Below are 25,778 nucleotides of genomic sequence, written 5' to 3' on the forward strand. Positions count from 1 at the left end.
TCATTCAAGGTTCTGACCCCCACATTCCTGCTGATTGTGTGTGTATGTGTGTGTGTGATGTAGAGCATTTTTATTGAAACTTATTTAGAAAGATACGATTACTTAGAAAGATATGAGGGTAGAGGAAAAAAGAAGTGTGTGTTCAAGAGAGAACACAGGCTTCTCTAGAGTAGAAATAGGCAAGCAAAGAAGTATAGCAACAAGCAGGCAAGATACAAGTTCAAGGGAAAACAAGAGTAAGCCTACCTGATGATATTTAAAAGTAGCAGTTGTATATGAACAGAACATAGTTCATATCAAAGAAGCTTAGCTAAATCCTAAAAGCTGAAAGAATAATTCTTTTTCTTTTTTCGAAGAACTGCTTCTAGCTCTTTTATTATCAAAGTTGGGGAAATATGTGTCCAGTATTTTTGAGAACATGAAAGGCTCATGCTCATTGGAGGTTGTGGGTATTAAACCTCTTCCTAGCATGAACGAAGGGCTCCCTTATAATTACCATCTTTTGTACTCATTTGGCAGATTTTGGTTTGTTTGTGCTTAGGGACACAGCCAGCAAAGCTCTGGGGCTGTCCCTTGCTCTGTGCTCAAGGGACCATACAGTGATTGTGCATGGATCAAATGTGGCTCCCCTGCACTGTAAGCTTGTCAGTCCACAGAGCAATCACCTCTGTGGTCTCACTGTGTCTCCTGACACACCATTCCTTAGCCTTGCAGCTCTCTCTGACCTGATATGCCCACAGAATTGCTGCTATTCTTTATTGAATTTAAAGAAAAATAATATCACAGTATCACAGTCATCCCATTGCTCATCGATTTGTTTGAGCGGGCACCAGTAACGTCTCTCATTAAGAGACTTATTGTTACTGTTTTGGCATATCCAATACGCACAGGTAGCTTGCCAGACTCTGCCGCGCGGGCTGGATACTCTCGGTATCTTGCTGGGCTCACCGAGAGGGGCGGAGGAATTGAACTCAGGTGAGCCGCGTAAAAGGTGAAAGCCCAACCGCTGTGCTATCAAAAAAATAATAAGATAATAAAAATGATAAAAATTTTAAAACCAAGCTCCCAGAAGTGCACGGATGCATTTGAGGCTGCGTGACATCTTATAGCCTAGTTCTCCCTCTCGGGGACCCTGGCAAGCTACTGAGAGTTTTCCTGCCCGCACGGGAGAGCCTGGCAAGCTCCCTGTGGCATATTCATATGCCAAATACAGTAACAATGATGGGTCTCATTCTCCTGATCCTGAAAGAGCCTCTAATGTGACACCGTTGGGAAGGATGAATAAAGAGAGGCTGCTAAAATCTCAGGGCTAGGACGAATGGAGACATTACTGGGCCCGCTTGGGCAAATTGAGGATCAACAGAATAATGGTGATAGTGATAGTGATATTTTTTTAGTAAGACTTTAGATATCAATGAAAGTTCATTGATTTATTAATTTTATCATAAGCCCTCCTATTGATTATTGACAATTTATTCTCTTTATTAGTAAGTTTTATTAGTACACTGTGGTTGGAGCGATAGCACAACGGCTAGGGTGTTTGCCTTGCACATGGCTGACCCGGGTTCAATTCCTCCATCCCTCTTGGAGAGCCTGGCAAGCTACTGAGAGTATCTCACCCGCACGCACAGCAGAGCCTGACAAGCTACCCATGGTGTATTTGATATGCCAAAAACAGTAACAACAAGTCTCACAATGGAGATGTTACTGGTGCCCGCTCGAAAAAATCAATGAGAAATGGGATGACAGTGATACAGAGACCATGATTAGTACATTTGCCCTAATGAAATGTCCTAAAACTCCAACTTAAATCATGGACTATTTTATGTAATAATAGAAGAGAAAATTTTATTTACTTATATCTGATGTCACAATAAACTTTCTTTCCCAAAAACTGAGGTCAATTAACTCATTTTATTTGTGGGGAAGGGAGAAGAAGTTTGGGCCATACCTCACTCTTGCTCAGAAATATCTCCTGGCAGTGTTTGAGGGTTCACTACCACCATACATGGTGCCAGACATTGAACCAGGGTTTACTGTTTGCAAGGCAAGCATGTACGTGTGCACTATCTCTCAGGCCCCACAATTTATTAATTTTTTTCAGCATCTAGTTAAAAATATTATTTAAATATATAAATTCCCACTTACTAGCAGTACTCTTTACATGTGACTGTGAAATGAATAAACGTTATTAGTTTTAACAAAACTTAGGTTGTTTGATCTCAGAAGTCATTTTCAGAATTAGTATTTAATCAGCTTTATTGTCTGACAGATTTATAGAAAGAAATATAATACTCTGTCTCTAAATTAGAATTTGTCCCATGTAATTAGGTAATTGAGATTAATTCTAAGTTAATCTTTAGCGTTTATCCTTAAAATATATTAAACCGTAACTACATATTTTGGATAATAAAAATTATTTTTTTCATTTTTACTGAAATTTTTGTCATAGTTTTAAGGAAGAATAAATGGAATTAGCATCCTATTCGTTTGTGAAATGTAAATCTACCGAAGGTGCACACAGGATATTGTTATATAATTTATAACACATAAAAGCATGAATTACAATCTAATCAACTTAATTACAATCACATTTGTTAATGTAAGTGGTTGTAATGAACAAAGGGTAAAAATAAAAATATAAGAGAAATTTTTTTTACCGATAAATTTCACTGTTTTAAATACTCTACATCTGAATTATTGTTATTAAATCTACATTTCCTTAGCACTGACATATAAACTATTAGTTGGAAACCTGGCAAAGAATTTTATCTCTTCTTGTAATAATACTTTGGGGGGCTGGAGTGATAGTACAGCAGGTAGAGCATTTGCCTTGCACATGGCAGACCCAGGTTCAATTCCCAGCATCCCATATGGTCCCCTGAGCACTGCTAGGAGTAATTCCTGAGTGCACATCCAGGAGTAACACCTGTGCATCGCCAGGTGTGACCCAAAAAGAAAAAAAATAACAATACTGTGAATTGGATAAATCACTACTCACTTGGTAGCAAATTGAGTCCTCTGTTTGGTGCTCAACATCATGTAAGAGCTAGAGTTTCGTTTTATTTTATTTTATCTTATGTTTATTTAGTCGATTTTTTAAAGGTTCATTTGTTTCAGTTTATATGCTATTTTGGCTATGGATACCTCATGTTGCCCAGAGTTTGTCAGTATTGAACCATAAACCACCAAAGATTCTGTATCCCAATCAGTATGCTAATTTCATAGAGCAGGATGCAAAAACATCACACACCACGATGCACTAGTGATTATTTAATAATGGGCTCTCTTTGTGCGGTAGGGGTATGGTTGTATAAACTTTTCTCATAAATGGAGTAAAAACATTTGATAGCAAGCTATCAAAATGACTTGGGTTAGGTAAAAATGTTCCCAAAATTATAAACTGATGGTATTTGGTTCTAGAAAACACCGTATTTAGCTCGTACACAGAAGCAAATAACTTCAGGAATGTGAAAAATGTCCTTCCAAAGCACAATTGATGCACCTCCAAGTCTCAGAGGAGGTGCGCTATTCCTGAGGTTGAAGCATATTTTAAATCAGAAATTTGTTATATTGTCCTTTGTTGCAGTGACTCATGGCAGGCACCACAGCATAAATTCTATTGAATAATTAAGGCTTCCATTAAGGGACTTATATTTTTGGACACATTCCCAGATATAAGCATAGACGACAGGGTCTTCAGAAGAGAGGTGTTTCTAGGAGAGTGGAGTCAGTTTTGTCCAGGCAACAGAAGGCATTGCTTTTATATAGTTAGGGGCAAGGAAAATCCTATGGAACCCAGGTGATACATGTAGAAATCTCTTTTATAACTGTGACTTTACAATACCTAACTTCCAAAATACAAAACTGGTTCAGAATACAGTTAAACTACAATAATCTGACTAGGTGACAAGTAAAATTCAGAAAGAATATTGAAAGGGAAAAAACTATGAACTCAAGAGGCTCTCAGATCAACTGAAACTACAGGTACTGAAGAGCCTATAAATACTTCTGAATTTGACTTGAGGAAAATATCCACCAACCACAAAGAGATGCTCCTTGAATATGATGGAGAAGCAAGTTTGTGCTCCAAAATAGGTAGAGTATGAAACTTTGTCTCTTGGGTACATGAATCAATGCACTTGTTGGTTTATAGCCATTGCCATTAATCTGATTTGAAGCCGCAGCACCACATATGTTCTCCTGAGTATTGAAAGAGGTCATTGGGGCCGGAGCGATAGCACAAACATCAAGGAAAAGAATTTGGATCTGAAACACGATGGATAATTTATATATAACTTTGTGCCAGAAGTGTAAGAACTGCTATGAACATAATTATTTTACTAGTCCTTAAAATAATTTGTTTGCCCAAGTGAAGTAATACCTTTGAGACACCATACTGTCTTATGGTTTCTAATTATTGATCTGTCAAATAAACTAATTTTAGACAATAATGTACTGAGGTTAAGAAATTGAATAGTTAGATTACCAAATCTTGACAATTTAGTATAAACGTAAGACCTAAATTTTCACAATTGATTATAATATGATTTATATTACCATTAAAAATCTCTTTGCTTCCGTATAAAGCTATCCAGCATGATAAGCTATGTGTATCTTATACATAATTCTGTCATACTGCAACTTAAAAAATAGAAACAAGAGGCACACCCAATAAAAAGTCATCCATTGATATTCAAATAATTTTGCTGACTTACAGGTGAGTTCCAGGCCAATGGAAATAGTAATAGAGAACTGACTCTATAACAATCATAAAAGCATTGGCATTATTGTATTATTACATATAGGAACTTCAGTCATACATAGTTTTGTGGCTTTGTAATTCATAGCGATTGTAAAAACTAAAAATAATAGAAAATTCAAATGACTCCCTCTCCCCATTCTTTAATTCTTTAAGGCAACCGATCAATACACCTAAGACCTAAACTTGAAAGGAGAAAAAATGATTAATACTCTGGGGTCAGCAGGACCATTAATACTCTGAGGTGGTAGTGGGAGGGGTGGGGAATAGAGTCTTGGGGATAGAATCCAGGGTCTCATTCTAGGCATGTAGCTCTGCGCACTGAGCCCCAACCACAGCCTAGGGGATTTATGGTTCATTACAGTTTTTGAGACAATTGACAAATGAACTCACATCTAACCTAGAAGTTCCCAGAGAAAGAGGAAGACAACCTAGAGTACAGTCAAGATGTATCAGCCAACCTGGAGAAAGTACATAAGCCCCATCAACATGAGAAAAAACATATTTTTTGATTCTTTGTTTTTGGGCCACATCCAGCTTTGCTTAGGGGATATTCCTAGCTAGCACTCAGGAGCGGTAGGGCATTTGCCTTTCACGCAGCTGACCCGTGTTCAATTCCTCCACCCCTCTCAGAGAGCCTGGCAAGCTACTGAGAGTATCGCACCCGCACAGCAGAGCCTGGCAAGCTACCTGTGGCGTATTGGATATGCCAAAAACAGTAACAATAAGTCTCAGAGTGAGAGACGTTACTGCTGCCCGCTCGAAAAAATCGATGAAAAACGGGATGACAGTGAGCAGGGACCTTATGGTTCAGGGATTGAACCCAGGTCAATCACTAGCAAGGGAAGCAACTTACTCATTATGTTATTGCTCTGGGCCCCCAAATCTTAAGCACTTTCATAGTGCCCTACTTTGGTCTATTTTTAAATTTATGATCTGTATGTATATATATCAATAACATGTGTAATTGCCAATAGCACTGTAGCACTGTCGTCCCATTGTTCATCAATTTGCTCTGGTGGGCACCAAAAATGTCTCCATTGTGAGACTTGTTGTTTTTTTTTTGGCATATCAAATATGCCAGGGGTAGCTTGCCAGGCTCTGCCGTGTGGGCGGGATACTCTTGGTAGCTTGCAGGGCTCTCTGAAAGGGATGGGGAATCGAACCCAGGTTGGCCTCGTGCAGGGCAAATGTCCTATCCACTGTGCTATTGCTCCAGCCCTGATTGCTAATGATATAGATGAAAATGCTATGCATGTCATACACATAGTTTGGGAGACAAATAATTTCGAATGATACAATAAGAATTTAAAATATTGCAAGTGTGGTAAGAAGTTAAAAAAGAAAATTAGGGTAGATAACTTCTTTGAGGGAAGGAATGAAGCGAGTCAGGAAAGAACAAAATATCATCACAAAAGTTAAATGCACAATGGCATTGAAATAAGCCATAAAAAGTTACAAGCCAAGCCATGAAGTGCTTTTTACTTCAATTTAGCATTTGGATTTTGTCTGGAAACTAAAAATTAGTAAATAGGTCTGGTATCTGTCTAGACTAGATCAATCCAGAGTAGTCATTATATATTGAATTGATTATGTTATATTCAATTATAAGACTAATCAAGGATCACAGGTTGGAAAATAAAGGGAGGAAGTAGACATTGATTCAATTTGATAGTGTGTTGATTAGTTACACACATTTTTGAGAATAAGGGTGAAATTTTTAGTATAAATTTTATTTTTTTGGTCGTACCATTTTTTAATTTCTCTAAAGCTTTGTTTCTTAACTACAAAACAGTAAAAGCAGAAACATCTCTCTAGTGAATTGTTAAGTATAATTAACAAATTAAAATGTAACAAATTCTTGCTACAAGAATACAATGAACAAATTCTTTTAAAAACATATCTCTCTTTTCTGACTTGGGGGAATCTGAAGAGGGCGGGTTTGCTGGAACACCCTGCAAGTATCTAAAAAAGAAAACCCTGGTAACATACCCAAGAAGAATGCATTTCTTTTAGTGAAGTAAACATCTGAACATATAAGTTCAGTAAGGGCCTAGAATATACAGAATGTACAAGTGAGAGAGCACTGTAGCACTGTAGTCCAGTTCTTCATCGATTTGCTCCAGCGGGCATCAGTAACATCTCCATTGTGAGACTTGTTACTGTTTTTGGCATATCGAATACGCCACAGATAGCTTGCCAGGCTCTGCCTTGCAGGTTGGATACTCTTCATTAGCTTGCAGGGCTCTCTGAGAGGGACGGAGGAATTGAACCCAGGTCGACCACATGCAAGGCAAACGCCCTACCTGCTGTGCTATCACTCCAGTCCACAAGTGAGATAGATTGGAGAAAATTGGTTAGACTATATTCCCTTCTAGACTCCTTGCAGAGGGTTATCCTTCAAGAATGCTTTTAATATTTGTGCTAATGTTTGGATTTCTGCACTGCTAAAAGTATGAACAAACCTACAGTAGAAAACCCCTTCTTTCCTACTTTTTAAATCCTGGACAACTCTAATGAATGAAGATAAAGATTTCAGTAGAAAAACAGGAATATAAATGTGGAGTTTTCCCCCCAATACAGGTACTTAGGGTTAGGCTGGCCCTGAAGTTGTGGAAAACTCTTTCAAGTGAATATGGGATTGACTTTGACTGTATTTGAATTTTTATATCTGAATGTGCCTGTTAATTATTGGTATGGGAATGTTGATTAAAAAATAGTGAGAGAACTAATGAAACTTTAAGACATAGGAAAGTGATATTTTTACAGAGCAAGGACCAATGAAATAATTGAGGGAAATGAATGTTTTAAATTAGTATGGTATTTTGTTAAAACCCATATTGAGTTATAACTCTTTACTGTATCAAATACTTGTTTTACAAAGAAGCAAAGAGCTAGAGAACAGAATAGACTGATAGAACAGAAAAGACTGCATAGCACATATAAAGATTCAATAAATGTTAGCTTTCACAACTGCTTATTTGAAGGAAAATATCATGTTTCAATGTGACTCCAAATGAAAGCTTGTACTGAATATATGGCAATGGAAATTTATGAAAGCAAAGACCATAAAAATACAGGGTCCAGGCATCATAAAGCAAATATTCTGAACTTGTATAGGAGTTTTTTCCATTGCTTTTTTAATTTTAGAATTCTACTGTACTAAGCATGAATTTCTTTTTCATGTGGGAATATGTTTCCAAGTTAAAAAGAAAATTCTTCCTATATATATATTTAATAAAAAAGATTATTCCCTTTTCTCTTCTATGTGCCTTCACTATTAAATCAATTTCATTCATCCTTTTGGCTTGGAATTTTAGCTGCCTTTATCAAATGCAAATCATACGCACTTTACTGCCAGTATTTATTCTTTTGTGGCTCTTTCTTCATCTCGGAAATGATACTGACATAAAATGAACAAACCTTCACTACAGTATTGCTGGAAGTGTGTGGCAAGGGACTGAGCTTTTATATAACAATAACTTCCCTTTATGCTAACTCATTTTGAACTTCTGCATAAATGATGTTTCAACAATGACAAAATAGATCTGAGGGAAAGCAAAATATTTCATTTTTTTAAACCAACTGCCATTTCCAGAAACGGAAAGTGCATTTTAAGTCACTTGATTCAGTGAGTCTCATTTCAAACTTGCGGGAGGACAGTTATATACTTACATCTTGATTGGTCATCTCCCAGTAGGGCCTCTCGCCATAAGACACAACCTCCCACATCACGATTCCGTAGCTCCAGACATCACTGGCCGAGGTGAATTTTCGGTATGCGATAGCTTCTGGGGCAGTCCACCTGATTGGAATTTTGCCTCCCTAAAATTGAAAAATAATTAAATTCCCACATACTTCAAATGTGCCTAGGGAAATGGCTGCCTCCCTGGAAAGATCTAGAAAGAGATGTAGCATTTTTAAGTGAATCTGTTTGACAGCATGCAGTGTCTTTTCACATATCTTAGCCCATAAGCACTTGTGGGCTGACTACTAATTGGCTGTCCGGAAGGTTTCTAGTTTAAATTCTGTTTGACTACTGGAACACACACAGGATCCACATCTCAATTACAGTACCCGGATGGCAGCTCTAAGTGGGCAAAGCAGGCAGTCAGGCAATCAATAAGGTAGACTTTCATGACTTTCTTACAGAGAGTAAAGAACTCAAGTGCTCAGGGTGCTTTTTCAATATGGGAATTTTGAGTTGCAAAATCTTGGTTGCTGAATACAACCCTGGTAAGCTTAGTAGTTAATAAGACAAGCATGAAAATCAGATATACTTAAAAACTTAGTTATTCTACCCCCTGGTACTTTGCAATTTCTTTAGACTGATTTCTCTCATTTCTCTTGCCATAATTTTGTGTTTGTTCAATTATATCTTTATTTCCCCTTTACCTAAGCAGTAGGAACCTCATTTAATTCAGTCAAATTAAAATTTGTGGAACTTAGATTTTTTTTTAATGTAGAAAAGTACTGAAATTAGATTATGGGAAAAAACAACATTTTAAAGTTTGAGTTTATTTACATAGAAAACATTGTTTTTCTGGATTTCTCTTATTTTACTAATATTGTGCTCTTACATAGTTTTTGGTCTCTGTTTAGAAAGCCAAAAAATTCATCCATAGGCAAATATGTATTAGTGGAGAGAAAGAATAACAGTATAGGTTTTGAATATTTTCTTGTAAAATGATTAACATATGCTTTTGTTTTTTAATGAATGGAATTTTTTGTTTAAAAATTGGAAAATGGTATTTTAACTACCGTTTTTACAAATCAACGTTTTAGGACACTTGTAGAAATAACATTTTCAGGTAGTACTTAAAATTGTTTTTAGTTGAAATTACATTTAATAATCTGCTTCCTTAACACTTAGAGTGTTGAAAACACTTGTGTTTATACAATTACTTTAAGACTTTCCTTAAGTATAATTTTGCCAATTAAACATTTACTGACAGTGACAGTGATACAAACATTCACAAAAAACATTACATTACTATATCTTTGCTAGATATTCTTACTATTCCTCTTAAAATTGTAGTTTGTGGATTAAAAATTTTTCTCCTGGTTCTCTGACCATAATATTGTTACCACTATTATCTAAAGTTCCCTTCTCATCTCTCAGTATATAGATTTTGCACAAACTATTACACTTCATTTCAGAGGAGTCTGTCTGCGGGTCTCAGGATCTGTGTTTCTTCTCCATTTTCTTCACCAGCATGACACACTGACATAGATATTGACAACTCTACCTTATGTATTGAATGGATAATACTGGAGATGGAGTTTCCTATAATCTTAATCTCATTATACCAGATTTATTAAGTCTAATCATAGGAGAAATCCTGAAGTTATATTCAATGCAAATAGTGATCATGATAATTAGGTTGAGAATATATTTATTTTAATTAATCAATTCATTCAATAGGCTTTTAATAGGCCTAGTCATTTTTCCTGATCTGATGCACAACATAATACACAGATTCCCATGAGTCACAAAGCAACAAATAAAATAAGGACTTCTAAGAGTTTATATGTAGAAGGAGTAATTAAAAAATGCTAAATTAAATAAGAAAATGTGCAACATTTTAAGCTTAAGAATAAGACAAGTATGGGGCCTGAGAGATAGAGCCATGGATTAGGTGATTGCCTTGTGTCAATTCAACTGGGTTCAGTCTCTCGCACTGCACATGATTCCTGAGTTTTCGAGGAGTAATCCCTGAGCTCAGAGCCAGGAGTTACCCAAACTCTGTTGCCTCCACCAAAAAAAAATTTAAAAGGATGAGATAACTAATTCCATATTGAAACAAAATGGAACAAATTAAATACTGAAAAAATTACAGCAATAATTTTCTGTTCTCAAAAGGGAGTTTAAATTGATAAGTATCTCGATGCTATTGAAGATATTAGAATTTAATATATATTTTTAAGACAGATTTAATTCAGGAAGAACATCACACACACTTTTGTTCTGTAGTCATTCTTTGTTTCGGGGCTATATCCAGCTGTGCTGAGGGCTTACTCCTGGCTTGGTGCTCAGGAATCACCTTCTGGAGAGTCTCAGGGGACCATACATGGTTTCAGGAATCAAACATGTATAGGTCATGTGGAAGGCAAGTTTGAGTACTGGGAATACTCAAAATATTCAATACTCAACCGGCCCTGACTCAAACTTTTATAATATCTAATTTGATCACACTGAAAATATTTTAATTTAATAGTTTAGTAAGAGGGATTCAATTCAATAAGTGTAATAAGTAAAAATTCTGTTGTGCCTATAATCACATTTTACAGAAAAAAGATATTTACAAAAAATAATTTTTCTCTACTACATGAATCATTGATCAGTAAATTTATGTATTTTTTAAAATCATAGTATATTGTAGATAGAGAATTTATTAAGATTCTATAATGTTATTTACATATATTTATATATTGAGACTATATACACGTGTATGTATAATATGTCTTCTTCCTATAATTTAGAACATTCTTGATGTCTCACATAAAACTTCATGGCCTTTATATTTTTACATCCGGTATAAGTTCAAGCCTTTCCTTTTTCTTACCTATAGGGAAAAATAAATTATTGAGAATCATAAGGTGAATAGAATACTTTGCTTATCTGAGTTTAATATTTATCTGTACTGATATATAACACAAAAATTATGCAGTTTTTTTTCACCTGTCTCTATATTGAGAGCATGCCCTTTTCCTTTTATATTTTAAATCTTTAAAAAATCCAATGCCTCTGATCTAGAGTTTCAGAAATGCATTCTGTTAGATCTTACCCTTGTAGTGTAGGCTGCCTCAGGATCATCTTCCAGTACCCTGGAAAGTCCAAAGTCAGACACTTTGCACACAAGGTTACTATTGATTAAGATGTTTCTGGCAGCAAGGTCTCTATGCACATAACCCATGTCAGAAAGGTACTTCATTCCCGCAGCGATGCCTCTCAGCATGCCAACAAGCTGAATCACTGTGAACTGCCCATCATTTTTCTGTAAAGATGAAGTAGAAACATTAGTCCACCAACACCAATCAGGTGTGGACTGTGAAAGGATCTTCCTTCTGTCCCCAAATCAATTGTCTATGAACCACTTTTGCACGCAATCTCCATTTAAAGGAGAATGGGAAAAATGAAGAAATACAGAGCCCACTAGATAATGTTGAGCAGTCATTTCTTTGGTCAAAGCAGATGAGAAACATCTTCAAAAATACTTGCTAAAAATTACTGTTAGCTGATATTTTATTTGAACTACTTTTTCTGTCATCTAAGATATAAAATTGTCAGGCTCTCCTTGAGAGCATGCTTTGGGGAAACACTGCATGTTTCTGGGGCACTTTTAAAGAAGCTTAGCTGTCATCACCATCTCCCATCCCGAGTGGACCCTCCAAGCATCTTTACTTGGTGGCCCCTTCTCTATCTGAGCTTCACTAAAAACCAAACCCATAATACGTGACATAAGCCCTCTCATATTTGCATCTCTTATAGCTAAAAGATGATACACTAATGTAAACAAGTGGCAGTTTCTGACATGAGTTATTAGTCTATTTTAATCCTTATTAACGTGGATGCTTAACACAGAAAATTTAGACATTATTCCTTGCACTGTCATTGGACACTTTGAGAAAGTCAAGTATTTGTAAAATCTTGTTTTGTTCTCCCTCCTATACTATCTTTCTTCCTTTCTTGGTTTGTCTCCTCACCAACCTTCTTTTCCTTCCTTCCCTTCATGTTTTTCTTTTTCTTTTTGGTAAAATTAACATATAGGTAACTGAAACAACAGCAACATGCAATAGGTGTTTCACATGTTTTTTGGAAAAGAAAATTTCAAGTCAATGATAATTTTTGAAGTATAATTATTCTGATTTGGATATTTTTATTTAAACCCTTATTTTTAACATGGCTCAGGATCAACATCAATATCATGGCAAACATGTGTAGTAACTTCTCACATAAGTTTGTAAATAGGTTCTTGGAAATTATGACTTCAAGTGAAACAAACATATAAGGAAATAATTTTTACCATAGGCTAAATGATTTAAAAAAGAGCTAATTTCCTCAGGCATTTTTCCAGTCACAAAATCATCGCCAAGTTTCTATATAAAAATCCAACGTACTTCTAATTTAAGCAATACATTTTGCCAATCCACAAAATTTCCAACCCGCTTATTCCATGTTTTGGGTCCTGGAAGTTCAGAACCTATTTTGGCAGTTGACGACACAGGTGAGAACTGAGATTTGAATGCTCTTTCATAACAGGTGCACTCACACACACTGACTCTCACTTCAATGCAGGCAACTGAAACACAACATGAGCCCGCGGTGCACATATTTGAGACGTAGAAGGAAGTTGGAGGCCACTGATACACAGGGAGATAGCACAAACTCTATAGACACTGGTTCTGTCGGAGAAAGATTTTAGACTCTGTACACAATGCTATCACGAGGGATGTGCTGTATCCCACAACACTTTAAATAATTAAACTTCTCTCAAATCTTACCTTTAAAAATGTATCTAAAGAACCATTTTCCATATACTCTGTCACAATCATCACAGGTTTACCTGGAAAAGAAAAAAGCAACAGCAGTGGTAAAGACAACTTAAAAAAAAATTGCATTCTTGTCTGAGAATATCTTATTTGAAATGTTTTCGGATCCAGATTACAAACATTTAAAAAAAATTCCTCCTTGAGTAGGAAGAAAATCCTTGATATGATTATGCTTTATGAGATACAGAGCAGCCGCGCACGACACGGCCCCTCTGCTCCTTAAAGACTATGAACCGGGAGATCTACTAACCCATTTTGGCACCCAGAGACTTATAGAAATGCATCTAGACTGTAAACTGAGCTAAAACAACAGAAATCCAAAGCCACACAGCCAAGACAGCGGCCACGTGAGCTTCTATAATCTTCATTCTCAGCAATGGAAAACAAACTATCAAATGATGCCTTTTCAGCAGGTTTGATTGTTGGGGGAAAATTCCAAATAATAATAGTCAGTTTTCTATTGAAATATTGAATATATCCACAGTATAGAGAGAATAAAGTGAAGATCATTAGCCACTCGGGTGCAAGGTGGGGTGTGGGAGGAGGGTATATTGGGGTTCTTGGTGGGGGAACAGGTGCACTGGTGAAGGGATGGGGGTTTGATCATTATATGACTGAGACTTAAACCTGAAAGCTTTGTAACTTATGTCACGGTGATTAAATAAAATAAAAATTAAAAAAAAAAAGTCTGTCCTAGGTCAGATCAGTAAGAAAATGTTACAAGAGTAATAAAATGTCAACTTGTCAATAAATAAGTCAATTTATGTAAGCAATGAATAAGGGGAGAAATGAGGGGGAATAGAGGCTGAACCAGATATTGCATCAGGACAGCAGTAGGGATCATGGCCACTCAAATGGTGGTGTGTGGTAACTCTACTTCAATATGAGAATTTTTTTTCTATTGATTTTCTTTTTTTTAATTTATTTTATTAGTTTATTTTTAATTAGAGAGTCAACGTGAGGGTACAGTTACAGATTTATACACTTTTGTGCTCATGTTTCCCCCATGCAAAGTTTGATAACCCATCCCTTCACCAGTGCCCATTCTCTACCACCAGTAAACCCAACATCCCTCCCACCCTCCCAGTCCCGTCTCCCCACACCCCACACTGCCACTATGGCAGGGTCTTCCCTTTTGTTCTCTCTCTCTCTGATTAGGTGTTGTGGTTTGCAATAAAGGTGTTGAGTGGCCATTGTGTTCAGTCTCTAGTCTATATTCGGCCTGCATCACCCTTCCCCCACATGACCTCCGACCACATTTTACTTGGTGGTCCCTTCCCTGAGTTACCCAGAATGAGAGACCAGCCTCCAAGCTATGGAGACAACCTCCTAGTACTTATTTCTACTATTCTTGGGTGTTAGTCTCCTACTCTGTTATTCTATATTCCACAGATGAGTGCAATCTTTCTATGTCTGTCTCTCTCTTTCTGACTCATTTCACTTAGCATGATACTTTCCATGCTGATCCACTTATATGCAAATGTCATGACCTCATTTTTTCTAACAGCTGCATAGTATTCCATTGTATAGATGTACCAGAGTTTCTTCAACCAGTCATCTGTTCTAGGGCACTCGGGTTTCTTCCAGATTCTGGCTACTGTAAACAGTGCTGCGATGAACATATAAGTGCAGATGTCACTTCGACTATACTTTTTGGCTTTTCTGGGATATATTCCCAGCAGTGGTATTGCTGGGTCAAATGGGAGCTCAACCTCTAGTTTTTTGAGAATCGTCCACAATATGAGAAATTTTAACACTATTTAAACCCACATAATTTAAGAATAATAAAACTTCTAATAAGATGACTTTTAAAGGAATTATGTTTTAGTAGAGCTAATGATAATATGCCAAGTGATATAAAAGCATTGCCAATATTTTTATCTTTTTCACAGTTCTAAAAATATTTTTGATCCTGTATAACTGTCCGTATTATAAACCCTTAAATATATTGCATTTTCCCAATTTTATGTTTAAGCCTATAATTCTTTTCCTTTTTGAATGTCTCGCCTTTTCTTCATATCCACTTATAATCTGTATCAATTTTTGTTTTTTTCTTCTCAAAAATGCTATTTTCATTTCTGTATCTATGTAGAAAATAATTTTAGATAAAAATATATGAGAGAAAGGGTTTGTTATTTTCATGACTTCTACTGAAACACAACCTAGTTATGAGTTATTAGGATGCTCTATCATCTGCTTCCTTGGATTTCAATTCCAATTCAGTAAATTAATAGTGATGAAAGGTGAATCTATTGCTCTTCCTGCATTTCATTTTCCATATCTGCAAATTGGGGAATATAGTTAGGACTTGCCTCAGTGTTTGAGTATCCACCAAGGCATCTGGCTATTTAGCTTGTTAAAATAGTGCCTATGAATAGAATGTGGTATTTATTGCAATTTTTGTAAACATTATTGTATATGTATTTGTGGGTTAATTTTATTGTCAGCTATGAGTTATCTCAAGCGAGTTATATTTTGACATTTATATTTTGTCCATTTATGTCTGATGTATAAAATAAATAACATAAAAAATTCATTGCACGAGAAATTATTAGTTTTATCATTTCAAATTGATCTAATTGTATTCTAAAACAACTCTTCAATAAAAATATTAGAAAATACTTATTTATCAATTTAAATTGCTCTAACATAAATGAAAGAATTGCAGATAATTTATTCACATATATATATATTAATTGTCTTTTTTTGGGAGGTTTGGGTCACACCTGGCAATGCTCAAGGGTTACTCCTGGCTCTGCACTCTGGTGTTATTTCTGGAAGTGCTTGGGAGACCAAATGGGATGCAGGGGATCGAACCCAGATAGACCAAGTGCAGGGCAAATGTCCTACCCTCTACTATCACTCCAGCTCCATAACTGCCTCTTATAGTATGGATAAAAACAATTTCTATATACTCACAAAATGATTTATAATGACCTCAAGTTCATTCTCCATAAAATAATCTTTATTTTTATTTAAAAAGTATTTGATTCAACTCATAAAATTATATCTTGCATATTATTTTTTATAACATTATCTAAAATTAAGATGTGCCCAGCTTCTTATGAAAGAGCCATCCAGTAGAAGTCTCCTAGAATCCTTGATTTTCACAATTTCAAATTGAGAAGTGACAGGAGAAAAATGGGAGGAACAGTGATTTTAAAATTGAATGGAAATTCATCACTAAGTAGTATATAACATATATAAACATATTATGAATCATGAGCAATGTATTTGTAAATGGTTCTGATGGCACCGCAGGAAAATAATTTTATGTAAATTTTTTTCTCTTGGTTCAACCATAGCCTCCATTTAGGAATAGAGGATACTTATAACTTAACTACATGTTAACTATAATTCCCCATCCATTTCATTGTTCTTTTAATAAACCCTAAAGCAGATAAAATTTACTATGGGCAATTTGGCTTCTGTTTTTATGACTCAAAATATATTTCAGCTGTTCAATGAACTTGATATACTTTTTCTTTCAAAAGTTAAAAACAAATATATTTCTTTAGGCTGAACTATAAACTGCTTTGGCTCAGGGACTTATGTGTCAGAATTTACATCAACCAATGCTGGAATATCTGGGTCACATCAGGCATCACTCCATCATTTCCTTGATCCTTCGTACTTAGAAGGATCCAAGGTGGAGCTGAATGGGCATATAAGGTGATACATAAGTAAGTCTGATATTAGCTTTGCATCAAAAAGTATAACATTATTTTAATAAATCCACAAAAAGTAGATCCAATATAATATTTATTTGCTGAATTTCACCTTTTGTCAAACTAGAAAAAGCGTTGTATTTTTTTGAAATCCTTTCTATGTGGCTGCTTTTTAAATATTTATTTATTTATTTATTTATTACTAAAACCATGAGATAGAGATTTACAAAGTTGTTTAGATTACATTTCAGTAGTACAATGTCCCAACACCCATCCCTCTACCAGTGTAACACCAGTATCAGAGTCCCCAGTTTCCCTACCACCCCTTGGAGCCACCTCCCATCCCAGCCTGCCTCTGTGGCTGGCAGCTCTCTTCTCTCCCTCTTTCTCTTTCTCACTCTCATTTTAGGCATTATGGTTAGTGATGCAGACGCTGTAAGGTTATCATGTATATCCCTTTACCTGCTTTCAACACTCATTTCTTTACCTGCTTTCAACACTCATTGGTAAAGAGTGATCTTTACCAACTAGTACTGTTATAATCCTCTCCTGTATCTTAACTACCCTCCATATTCCACACCATTGACCAATCATTGACCAGTCCTCCTGGCCCATTTTCTCTGGCCTTCGATAGTAGTGTCATACTACATCTGTCCATCTCCTTCTGACTCATTTCTCTCAGCAGGATACTCTTCAAGTCTACTCATTTATAAGCAAATTTCATGACCTAAATTTTTCTAATAGCTATGTAATATTCCATTCTGCAGATGTACCATACCATAGTTGGGGTTTTTCTTTTGGCAACATGATGTTTTTTTTTTTTTTTTTTTTGCTATTTTTGTCACACTTGCCGATGCTCAGGGGCCATTCCTGGCTCTGCACTCAGGAATTACTCCTGGCAGTGCTTGGGGTCCATGTGGGATGCTGGGGATTGAACACAAGTTGACCACATGCCAGGCAAACATCCTGCCCGCTGTACTATCGCTCCGGCCCCGGTACTATAGGTTTTCAATCCATAGATCTGTTCGTGAGCACTGAAATTGTTTCTAGGTGGCTATTCTTTACTCACCTAATTTCACTCCTCACTCTCTACATCCTTATATAAACATATTGAGGAAGTTAGCCCAGTATAGCGTTAGAAGAAATGAGTTTCCACAGATATAAGGTTATATTGGCTTAGTCTTTCCTTAGACATCTTGTCCTTCAAACTGAAACCCTTGGCTAAATGCTTCATGGCCATATCACAGATCTTCCCTGTTTGGGGAACGTACCCTAGATTTCCACTTACAAAACTTTTGTGTTTTAGGTCACACCCAGGAATGCTCAGGGGTTACTCCTGGCTCTGCACTCAGGAATTACTCCTGGTGGTGCTTGGGGGGACTATATAGAATGTCAGGGATTGAACCCGTGTCGGCCAAGTGCAAAGCAAACGTCCTACCCCACTCTGGCCCCTCAATTTATAAAACTTTTTGACCTTCTATTGTCTTATAATTTCTTGTATCTGCCAATATACTAAGGTTTGGATTATTTTCATATGTATGTTGTAAATACTGCTCATAAAAGGTTTATTGAGCAGGAATTAAATAGAATTGTTACAAAAATGTTTCTTTTTGAAGAAAGAAAGTAAATGTGTTTCTTAAAAATCCCTCAATTAAAATCCCTGAGTTTAGAAGAAAATACATATATTATAAAGATGATTAACTGATCAAAAAGCTTTGGATATCGTTTTAATGTGTAAGTAGAAAGAAAAGGCAAATTATTTTTAGGTACTTGGACAGGTGGTGTTTCACTCTGCAATTAAAAAATCTATCTTTGCAAATTAATTATGTATATGACATAATAGGCTGCAGTGTCAAAAACGAAAATATCAGTGGATAAAAATGATAAAGAAAGACCTGAAACACATCTTGTTTCAGAAAATGGGGGAAAGCAATTAAAGAGAATGTTTGCAAATAAGCATGGTCTTCTTTTGTTGACAAGAATAAGAAACATCAAGACTCATTCGATTATTTTTCATGCTTGAGTCATTTTAATGCTAATTATATTTAGTTTGGGTTATGTTTAGTCTCAGTTCCTGCTAGCCTGCATGAATGACATAGCAATAATTAATGTGGCTTAGTTTAACTCTTGTAAATTCAATAAAATGGTATAAATCATTTCCCATTATCCAGCTGGAAGTACAAGAAGTAGATCTGCCAATAATTTTGAAAATATTATCAAAAATCCACATAAAAAGAGCTCATAAGGGTTGTCAAAACATGATGTTAGTCACAGACTAGAATTTTTATATTGCTTCATATTATTTAATGAGGACTCAGTCTAGAGTCTAAGTAGAAATTTAAAATATTAATGGAATTAACATTCATTATTGATATTCATAAAATAGCTCCACTTTATTGTGTTATTAATTACCCAATTTTTATAAGGCAGAGCTTTTTTTCACATTGTTTTTAACATTCTTTAATAGTGCTGTGACATATTATTTTGCAGAGAAATAAAAATAAAAGTGTAGAAGTTAATATTACTTGGGTTGACGAGAGAAAAGATGTAGTATGTGGGTTGATTACAGAAAACTATTTAAGAGACAAAGTTATTGAGCCAACAAGAAATTAGCTTATTGAGCTGAGCTCACAGCCCATAACCACATTTCCCTGAGCACTGCAGGAGTGGTGTGGGCAGACACAGGCGTGCCCCCGTAAGATCACTGGGTATGGTACCAAACAGGGGGGGTGTGAGATGCACATCTAAAGTTGTCTTCCTCCTTTTGTTATCCAATTATGCATAGACTTTAGAAATACTCATTATTTCTTGCTTCCCAAGTTTTATTTTACTAAAGATTTTTGACATACAATGTTTCATCACAGATCAAGCCCCTCATGTCAACTTCTCTCCAGCACAGCCCCCAGGTTCCTTCTCCTAACCACCCGCCCCACCTCCTACGGGCCATCTTGACAGGCACCTTTTAAGTTTGGTCATTAAAGTGTGGGCCTCGTGACTTCAGTGTTGTTGAGTCTGTTTTGGCTGGTTAGCTCTACCATTCATTAACCCCAGTGATGTATATGAACCCCCTAGACCCTTACTCCCTTTACTTCTCATCTATCTTTCCTCCCTTTCTCCTTCATGCTATTTCTTTCATTCTTCTTCCTATATCCAGGGAAATATTTACTTTTTAGAGGCACAAATCCCGGAAAGGACATATGTTTCTGTTCTCCTTCCCGATGGTACCAAGACCATCCTCAGTGATGTGACCAGGACCTCTCTCAGTGGCGTGACGGGACTAGGTGGTACTCAGAACTGTACTCAGTTTAGCACTAAGGCAATGCATGGGCTCTGAATTTTTCTAATGTGCTTGGCTTCAAAATACTTAAGTTAATACTCTTTTTAAATCTTTTTCCTTGTTTGCACTATACCCAGCTCTGTTCAGGGCTTACTCCTGGTAGTGCTTGGGACAGCATCTGTGGATTCATGGCTGGATCCAGAATGGATCATGTAAAAGGCAAGGAACAAAACACTTGTACTATCTTGCCAGCCCTTAAGTTTTATTTTAAAAGCTCAAAAATATTTGCTTTCTTTGTGTTACTAGTATGACATAATAAACTACTGAACCATTGATAACTTGGCTAATAGGAATTTGAATTCCATCCCCCTGCGCAAATAATGTTATCACATGTTGTCATTACTTATGTACATTCTACAATCACTGTAGAAGCAGTATAATTGCTTTGTATTCTACTACATGAGCTCTCTTAAGTAGTTAAACTCACACAAGCAGACAGTAACTGGTGGTTCCAAGAATGTAAGGAGAAGGAGAAACGAGGTGGTGTTTTTTACTAAGTATAGTTTCAGTTATGCCAGACAACAGTTCTAGAGATTAACTGTCTAACATTGTGTTTATAATAATAATAAGATTATAGTGTATATTTAAGAAGGTAAAAGGATGTATATCATGATTTTTTTGTTTGTTTCCATTTTGGGTCACACCCAAGGGTACTCGGGGCTTATTACTGGCTTTAACTTGGGGCAGCAGGTGGGTGCCTTGGATGAAACTTGGGTCAAGTTTGCATGAAAGTTAAATGTCTTACCAGCTCTATTATCTTTCCAGCCCCACACAAATGTTTGACCACAATTAAAAACTTGTATCTGTTTCCTTATTAAATATTTATAAATTATTGATAAGGAAAAAAACCTCTAATAGAAGATCACAGATCTTTTTAGAGAGGAGAGAAGGTGACATTCCTATTTGTATATTTCTACAGTGTATCTTGAAGTTGGATGAAGCAAACATTGGAGAATGTTCATTTAGTCCCTGTACTTTACAGTTTGGTGGGCTCGAGCTATAGCACAGCGGGCAGGGCGTTTACCTTGCACGCAGCCCACCGGATTCTATTACTTTGTCCCTCTCAGAGAGCCCGGCAAGCTACCGAGAGTATCTTGTCTGCATGACAGAGCCTGGCAAGTTCCCCGTGGCCTATTCAATGTGCCAAAAATAGTAACAATAAGTCTCACAATGGAGACGTTACTGGTGCCTGCTGGAGCAAATCTATGAGCAACGGGATTGACAGTGATACAGTGATACTCTACAGTATGACACTGACAAACAACACAACTATTAATTAGAAGTTTTTCTACAAATGTAAACTCTCCCTTGCATGTCTGTAGTTCTAGTATAAAGAACTTCGCAAATTATAGTGCCTCAATAAAAAAAAAGAAAATAAAAAAAAGGAGAAGTCTCAGTGCCCACTGCTGAAATGTAGTCTGCATTTTTGCAATATTCTCAGAGGTACACTAAATATTGAGAAATACTGAACTAAGCCACACTGCATGGTGTTGCTAAATGTGGGCTTATTATCGTATTTGCATTTATACCACCTGTTTTTTGTCTTTCTCATAACAGCAAGCTCATGATAGCGACTAAAGCTGTAAGAAATCATTTGATTTAGAAATGTCATAATTCACAGGGAAATAACTCACTAGGTTTAATATTTTACAAGTCACATGAATAATAATAGTCTACTTATAGTCGTATATCTTTATTCTCTTTGTGATTTTTATTTTTGTTCATTTTGGGGGCCACCCCTGGTGGTCTTGCTCCCAACTCTGGACTCAGAGAGCATTCCTACCAGTGCTAGGGAGCCGTATGTGGTGCAGGGCATAAAATACATGCCAGTGGCATACAAGACAAGTGCCTTATCTGCTGTATTATCTCTCCAGAACTGTGTACATCATTATTTCACTAGGTTATTCTATTTGGGTTGTCCATCTTGTAATACACTACCCCTTGTAGCTACTTGAAATTCCTCTGATTTTTTTTTAACCCCAATGAAACAGAATAACATGGAGAGCATTACTTTTTTTCTTATTTTTATTGTTTTTTTTTTTAGACCAAGAATTTGTCACTTCCCAGAATTTATCCTGGCTTTGTGTTCAGGGATCACTCCTGATGGGACCACATGGAAGGAACCCTAGAGTATGTTGGTTAAAAAACCCAGGTCAGCCACGTGCAAAGCAGAGTGTTACATTACTGTACTATCTCTCTGGGCCCAAAGATTCAATTTTCAAATGCTAATGATCAACAGGAAAACAGAATCTTGTGCTTGTAGGAGACAGATAATGCCTTCAACGGAAAGAAAGGAGGACCAACTATGAATAGTTAGAACTTAAAAAGGTCTATAGAAATTTTCATTCCATGATAGTATCTTCTGGTGAACACTTTATGAATATAATTTACAAAATAATAAGATTTTCATGCTGTAAATTATAATAAAATGAAAGATCTTTACTGCCTGAGCCGGAGCATGAAAATTCCAAATCTCTCTAATGTAGACATCCCAATCTAGTTTTGTGTTTTAGCTTTTGAATGACACTGAGTATTCTTAGAGATTATTTCTGGGTGTGCTTAGGAGTCATTCCTGGCAGAGCTCAAGAGACCATGTGACGTCAAGGACCAAAATGTTAAGAATTATATCCTTTATTTTAAACTTTTGCCTATATTCTGATAAAGAAAAGCAGTTGCTGTCTTTCCCTTCTACTCCAATTTAATGTTTTATGAAATGGAACATGTAAAATTCAAGCACACTCTTACATCAAATAATGACATATTTCTCAGAACTAAGATTATTTCTCAGAACTAAGATTAGAAATAATGACATATTTCCCAAGCCCTACTTTATACTTAGCACTTTCAATTTTTTGCTTTAGGCAACTTAACATTTATTCACAACAGTACTAACAATTACCAACTAGTCTTCTTCCTCCTAGCTTTTTCTCCCAAATGATAATAACTTTCTTGTAACTGTTTAAGCAAAACTTATAATTATCTTTTAACTCCCACATTTTAATTGATCTACAGTTTCATGCATACACCATTTCAACATCACAACTGCAGGCAAAGTTCCTATTGCCCACTGGCAAAGTCCCAGGGATTCCTCACCATTTCTCCCTCAGATCAGCTCAGTTCTGTAGACTGTTACTTCTGGTCATTTGTTGCTTTTTTATGTGCTTCTTTATAACCCACTTCTGAGAAAGCTCATTCTGTTTCTGTCTCTTCCTGATTGACTTAACATTATATGCCTTAGCTACATCCATTGAGTGACAAATTGAATGACTTAAATCTTTAGCTGAGTAGTATTCCATTGTGTACACATGCAACAATATTCTTATATTTTGATTTTGAATCACACTGACTGTGCTTAGAGATTATTTCTGGATATGGTCAGAAGTCGTTCATCTAGTTGTGGGGGATTTTGATCGTTTCCAGTTTGGAGCCATGGTGAATAGTGCTGCAATTAATATGGGAGTATGGTTATATTTTTGTAATAGTGTTTCTCCTGCCCCCCTTTTGTCTTTGTTCTTTTCTTGTTTTCCACATCTAATTCAGAAGCAGTATTGCTATGGTTTCCTTCCAAATATTCACAGAATCTAGTCACTGTCTATCTTGTTCACACAGATATAACCAATTTATAGGTATAAATAATATCAGCAACTTTCTCACTCTTTCCATATTTGCCATTATTTTTTTACTTCCCAAACTCAGCACAGCAGCTTAAATATACCTGCTCATTTATAAATAGATTCCACCATATGCTGACTTTAAAGGCTTCAAATCTCAGACCCCCCAAAAGCCCTTTATAGAAATCAATGGGTTATCTATATTCCTACTGACTCTTAATTTAAAATTCATTCATCAGTCATTTACAACATTATCAAATTTCAGAGAACAGTGTCTATATGTGTATGCGATTTGCCGCAACCACAACACAACTTAGCATCACTTATCTCATTATCAAAAGTATAGTAATACCTATTCTTACACCCTTTCTCTTTTCTTCTCAGGAATCACTATATTTTTTGGATCACCGCAGGTGGGAATAGGTTTTGTGTCTTGGCCTGTTACCCCTGGCAGCTCGGTCACCGCTGCCATCTTCCAGAGGCGTAGGGACAGCCAAGGAGGGGTCCACAGTGATGAGAAACTCACTGCCTCATGGGATTGGGGCAGAGCTGACCCTGTCCCCCTCTGCTCATAGAGACCCCGAGTTGCTATCCACAAACAAGCCCTCTGGCTGCTGATAGAGCTGTTTATCTGCCATGATCCCAGAGACTCAGAAAGAAAGCTCAGAACCCAGCGGCTTTTGGCAGAAATCCCTCCAGATTTAGTTATTAAAACTTAAGAATTTCAAAACCGCGCAGCCGCAGTAGTGGCCGTGCGTCATCATATGCAATTCATAGTCAGCAGTAGAAAACTAATTGTTTAATGTGGCCTTTTTGGAAGATCTGAGTGTTGGGGTAAAATCCCAAATAATAATGGTGGGTTTAGTGTCAAAATGTTGAATGTAATCAAAGTAGAGAGAAAGTAACGTGGAAATCGTCTGCCACACAGGTAGGGGGAGGGTTTGGGAGGGGGGGAAGATACTGGGGTTTTTGTTGGTGGAAAATGTGCACTGGTGAAGAGTCGGGTGTTTCATCTTTGTATGACTGAGACTTAAACTGAAAACTTTGTAACTGCTCTCACAGTGTTTCGATAAAAATAAATAAATAAACAAAAATTTAAAAAAATCACTATGTTTTTCGCTGAGCTTAGAGAACATTTTTATTATTTTGTGCCTCATGTTTGCTGCATTTATTTATTTATTTGCTTTTTGGGTACACCTGGCGATGCACAGGAGTTGTTCCTGGCTCTGCACTCAGAAATTACTCCTGGCGGCACTCAGGGGACCATATGGGATGCTGGGAATCGAACTTGGGTTGGCCGCGTGCAAGGCAAATGCCCTACCCGCTGTGCTATCGCTCCAGCCCCCTGTTTGCTGTATTTATTTATACTCCAAATATGAATGAAATTATCTAGAAAATAAATGTCACTTCTTTACTTATTCCATAGTTATATCATTCATCCAATTTGTTCACAAAAAAATGTAGGGTTTTTTTTGCGTGTGGCACAGAACTGCTCAGTTGGCTATGTACACTGGAATTTTCTCTGGTCATCTATTGATGCCATTTAGGATGATGTCATATTTGGCTTTGTAAATAATTTTCTAGTAAATATAGGAGTGCAAAGATCTTTATGAAATTACAATTTTCTATCCAAAATCAGAAAAAAATGGGAAATTAACCCAGTGCACAGGAGCTGTGACCCATGTGGCAGAGCACCTCCCTTGCATCTGTGATATTCTGGGTTGGCTCAGGTATACATCACCCTCCAAGCTATGCAGGCCGGAGCATCGCTGGAAGTGGTCTCATGCAGGCCCTGAGTGGTCCCCAAATAACTAACAGGACAGGTAGTTAAATTAGATTTTATCGAA

The 25,778-nt window shown here is 36.5% G+C and overlaps 1 protein-coding gene across 8 annotated transcripts in view; it reads right to left on the minus strand.

Moving 5' to 3' along the window:
• EPHA5 (EPH receptor A5) overlaps window positions 1-25,778 on the minus strand; it is a 325,775-nt gene that overhangs the window by 16,834 nt on the left and 283,163 nt on the right. For all 8 annotated transcript variants that reach the window (XM_055139427.1, XM_055139429.1, XM_055139426.1 and 5 more), the window contains 3 exons: window positions 13,268-13,329; window positions 11,551-11,760; window positions 8,438-8,587 (listed from right to left, as the gene is read on the minus strand). In XM_055139427.1, the coding sequence (XP_054995402.1) occupies window positions 8,438-8,587; window positions 11,551-11,760; window positions 13,268-13,329 (422 nt within the window). The remainder of the gene's footprint in view (window positions 1-8,437; window positions 8,588-11,550; window positions 11,761-13,267; window positions 13,330-25,778) is intronic.

Source organism: Sorex araneus, chromosome 5 (assembly GCF_027595985.1).
Source record: "Sorex araneus isolate mSorAra2 chromosome 5, mSorAra2.pri, whole genome shotgun sequence".
NCBI lineage: Eukaryota > Metazoa > Chordata > Mammalia > Eulipotyphla > Soricidae > Sorex > Sorex araneus.